Genomic DNA, 4512 nt, shown 5'->3' on the forward strand with positions numbered 1-4512 from the left:
TGTTTCAACAGGATGTTGATTCTATACCTCATGTTGGTCCATTTAACAACAATAGAACTATAGGAACCTTGTTTCAACAGGATGTTGATTCTATTCCTCATGTCATATTGGTTCATTCAACAACAATATAACTATAGGAACCTGTTTCAACAGGATGTTGATTCTATACCTCATGTTGGTCCATTTAACAACAATAGAACTATAGGAACCTTGTTTCAACAGGATGTTGATTCTATTCCTCATGTCATATTGGTTCATTCAACAACAATAGAACTATAGGAACCTTGTTTCAACAGGATGTTGATTCTATACCTCATGTCATGTTGGTCCATTCAACAACAATAGAACTATAGGAACCTGTTTCAACAGGATGTTGATTCTATACCTCATGTTGGTCCATTTAACAACAATAGAACTATAGGAACCTTGTTTCAACAGGATGTTGATTCTATACCTCATGTCATGTTGGTCCATTCAACAACAATAGAACTATAGGAACCTGTTTCAACAGGATGTTGATTCTATACCTCATGTTGGTCCATTTAACAACAATAGAACTATAGGAACCTTGTTTCAACAGGATGTTGATTCTATACCTCATGTCATGTTGGTCCATTCAACAACAATAGAACTATAGGAACCTGTTTCAACAGGATGTTGATTCTATACCTCATGTTGGTCCATTTAACAACAATAGAACTATAGGAACCTTGTTTCAACAGGATGTTGATTCTATTCCTCATGTTGGTCCATTCAACAACAATAGAACTATAGGAACCTTGTTTCAACAGGATGTTGTATCTATTCCTCATGTTGGTCCATTCAACAACAATAGAACTATAGGAACCTTGTTTCAACAGGATGTTGATTCTATTCCTCATGTTGGTCCATTCAACAACAATAGAACTATAGGAACCTTGTTTCAACAGGATGTTGATTCTATTCCTCATGTTGGTCCATTCAACAACAATAGAACTATAGGAACCTTGTTTCAACAGGATGTTGATTCTATACCTCATGTTGGTCCATTCAACAACAATAGAACTATAGGAACCTTGTTTCAACAGGATGTTGATTCTATTCCTCATGTTGGTCCATTCAACAACAATAGAACTATAGGAACCTTGTTTCAACAGGATGTTGTATCTATTCCTCATGTTGGTCCATTCAACAACAATAGAACTATAGGAACCTTGTTTCAACAGGATGTTGATTCTATTCCTCATGTTGGTCCATTCAACAACAATAGAACTATAGGAACCTTGTTTCAACAGGATGTTGATTCTATACCTCATGTTGGTCCATTCAACAACAATAGAACTATAGGAACCTTGTTTCAACAGGATGTTGATTCTATACCTCATGTTGGTCCATTCAACAACAATAGAACTATAGGAACCTTGTTTCAACAGGATGTTGATTCTATACCTCATGTTGGTCCATTCAACAACAATAGAACTATAGGAACCTTGTTTCAACAGGATGTTGATTCTATACCTCATGTTGGTCCATTCAACAACAATAGAACTATAGGAACCTTGTTTCAACAGGATGTTGATTCTATTCCTCATGTTGGTCCATTCAACAACAATAGAACTATAGGAACCTTGTTTCAACAGGATGTTGATTCTATACCTCATGTTGGTCCATTCAACAACAATAGAACTATAGGAACCTTGTTTCAACAGGATGTTGATTCTATACCTCATGTTGGTCCATTCAACAACAATAGAACTATAGGAACCTTGTTTCAACAGGATGTTGATTCTATACCTCATGTTGGTTCATTCAACAACAAGTCTAGGGGTCTGAATACTTTCCTAAGGCACTGTATACAAAAGTATATTTAACGGACTAATCTGGGTTTGGCGGATGCCATGAGAACGCTACCTGCCCCAATGCATAGTGCCAACTGTAAAGTTTGGTGGAGGAGGAATAATGGTCTGGGGCTGTTTTTCATGGTTCGGGCCCCTTAGTTCCAGTGAAGGGAAATCTTAACGCTACAGCATACAATGACATTCTAGACGATTCTGTGCTTCCAACTTTGTTGCAACAGTTTGGCTTAGGCCCTTTCCTGTTTCATCATGACAATGCCCCCCATGCACAAAGCGAGGTACATGCAGAAATGGTTTGTCAAGATCTGTGTGGAAGAACTTGACTGGTCTGCACAGAACCCTGACCTCAACCCCATCAAACACCTTTGGAATGAATTGGAACACGACTACGAGCCAGGCCTTATCACCCAGCATCAGTGCCCGACCTCACTAATGCTCTTGTGGCTGAATGGAATCAAGTCCCTGCAGCAATGTTCCAACATCTAGTGGAAAGCCTTCCCAGAAGAGTGGAGGCTGTTACAGCAGCAATGTTCCAACATCTAGTGGAAAGCCTTCCCAGAAGAGTGGAGGCTGTTACAGCAGCAATGTTCCAACATCTAGTGGAAAACCTTCCCAGAAGAGTGGAGGCTGTTATAGCAGCAATGTTCCAACATCTAGTGGAAAGCCTTCCCAGAAGAGTGGAGGCTGTTATAGCAGCAATGTTCCAACATCTAGTGGAAAGCCTTCCCAGAAGAGTGGAGGCTGTTATAGCAGCAATGTTCCAACATCTAGTGGAAAGCCTTCCCAGAAGAGTGGAGGCTGTTATAGCAGCAATGTTCCAACATCTAGTGGAAAGCCTTCCCAGAAGAGTGGAGGCTGTTACAGCAGCAATGTTCCAACATCTAGTGGAAAGCCTTCCCAGAAGAGTGGAGGCTGTTACAGCAGCAATGTTCCAACATCTAGTGGAAAGCCTTCCCAGAAGAGTGGAAAGGCTCCCAGAAGAGTGGAGGCTGTTATAGCAGCAATGTTCCAACATCTAGTGGAAAGCCTTCCAAGAAGAGTGGAGGCTGTTACAGCAGCAATGTTCCAACATCTAGTCGAAAGCCTTCCCAGAAGAGTGGAGGCTGTTACAGCAGCAATGTTCCAACATCTAGTCGAAAGCCTTCCCAGAAGAGTGGAGGCTGTTATAGCAGCAATGTTCCAACATCTAGTGGAAAGCCTTACCAGAAGAGTGGAGGCTGTTATAGCAGCAATGTTCCAACATCTACTGGAAAGCCTTCCCAGAAGAGTGGAGGCTGTTATAGCAGCAATGTTCCAACATCTAGTGGAAAGCCTTCCCAGAAGAGTGGAGGCTGTTATAGCAGCAATGTTCCAACATCTAGTGGAAAACCTTCCCAGAAGAGTGGAGGCTGTTATAGCAGCAATGTTCCAACATCTAGTGGAAAGCCTTCCCAGAAGAGTGGAGGCTGTTATAGCAGCAATGTTCCAACATCTAGTGGAAAGCCTTCCCAGAAGAGTGGAGGCTGTTATAGCAGCAATGTTCCAACATCTAGTGGAAAGCCTTCCCAGAAGACTGGAGGCTGTTATAGCAGCAATGTTCCAACATCTAGTGGAAAGCCTTCCCAGAAGAGTGGAGGCTGTTATAGCAGCAATGTTCCAACATCTAGTGGAAAGCCTTTCCAGAAGAGTGGAGGCTGTTATAGCAGCAATGTTCCTACATCTAGTGGAAAGCCTTCCCAGAAGAGTGGAGGATGTTACAGCAGCAATGTTCCAACATCTAGTGGAAAGCCTTTCCAGAAGAGTGGAGGCTGTTATAGCAGCAATGTTCCTACATCTAGTGGAAAGCCTTCCCAGAAGAGTGGAGGATGTTACAGCAGCAATGTTCCAACATCTAGTGGAAAGCCTTCCCAGAAGAGTGGAGGCTGTTATAGCAGCAATGTTCCAACATCTAGTGGAAAGCCTTCCCAGAAGAGTGGAGGCTGTTATAGCAGCAATGTTCCAACATCTAGTGGAAAGCCTTCCCAGAAGAGTGGAGGCTGTTATAGCAGCAATGTTCCAACATCTAGTGGAAAGCCTTCCCAGAAGAGTGGAGGCTGTTATAGCAGCAATGTTCCAACATCTAGTGGAAAGCCTTCCCAGAAGAGTGGAGGCTGTTATAGCAGCAATGTTCCAACATCTAGTGGAAAGCCTTCCCACAAATTGCCACGAATGTCTCAAGTTGAGGGAGCGTGCAATTGGCACACTGACTGCAGGAATGTCGACCAGAGCTGTTGCCAAATCATTTCATGTTCATTTCTCTACCATAAGCCGCCTTCAATATCGTTCTAGAGCATTTGCCAGAACGTCCAGCTGGGATCACAACCGCAGACGACGTGCAACCACCCCAGGACCTCCAAATCCAGCTCCTTCACTTTTTGGAAGCGTCTGATACCAGCCACCCGGACAGTTGATGAAACAGGAGTATTTCTGTCTGTAATTAAGTCCTTTTGTGGGGAAGAACTCACTCTGATTGGCTGAGCCTGGCTCCCCATTGGGTGGGCCTATGACCTCCAAAGGCCACCCATGGCTGCGCCCCTGCCCAGTCATGTGAAATCCATAGATTAGGGCCTAATATATTTATTAAAATTGTAACTCAGAAAACTCATTTAAATTGTTGCATTTATATCTTTGTTTAGTATATTTATCAACAAACATAAGA

General features: G+C 42.6%; 1 protein-coding gene across 3 annotated transcripts; it reads right to left on the reverse strand.

Annotated features, from left to right (window-relative positions):
• Positions 1 to 288: 288 nt before the first annotated feature.
• LOC127918315 (uncharacterized) lies at positions 289 to 3468 on the reverse strand. Of its 3 annotated transcripts, none has more exons than XM_052501607.1 (3): positions 3205 to 3468; positions 2444 to 2728; positions 289 to 2386 (listed from the first exon to the last, which is right to left on the reverse strand). In XM_052501607.1, exon 3 carries the CDS (start codon positions 1776 to 1778, stop codon positions 603 to 605), a length of 1176 nt encoding a protein of 391 aa, XP_052357567.1. In that variant the 5' UTR covers positions 1779 to 2386; positions 2444 to 2728; positions 3205 to 3468; the 3' UTR covers positions 289 to 602. The 3 variants fall into 3 exon arrangements, with proteins under 3 accessions (XP_052357567.1, XP_052357566.1, XP_052357568.1); XM_052501606.1 differs by having other exon boundaries at positions 2444 to 2785; XM_052501608.1 differs by lacking the exon at positions 2444 to 2728.
• Positions 3469 to 4512: the final 1044 nt, after the last annotated feature.

This window comes from Oncorhynchus keta, unplaced genomic scaffold, assembly GCF_023373465.1.
Source record: "Oncorhynchus keta strain PuntledgeMale-10-30-2019 unplaced genomic scaffold, Oket_V2 Un_contig_13998_pilon_pilon, whole genome shotgun sequence".
Lineage (NCBI taxonomy): Eukaryota > Metazoa > Chordata > Actinopteri > Salmoniformes > Salmonidae > Oncorhynchus > Oncorhynchus keta.

What these genes read in the sequence shown, in the direction of transcription:
- LOC127918315 (XM_052501608.1), bottom strand. Translation starts at nt 1,778, where the DNA reads ATGAGGTATAGAATCAACATCCTGTTGAAACAAGGTTCCTATAGTTCT.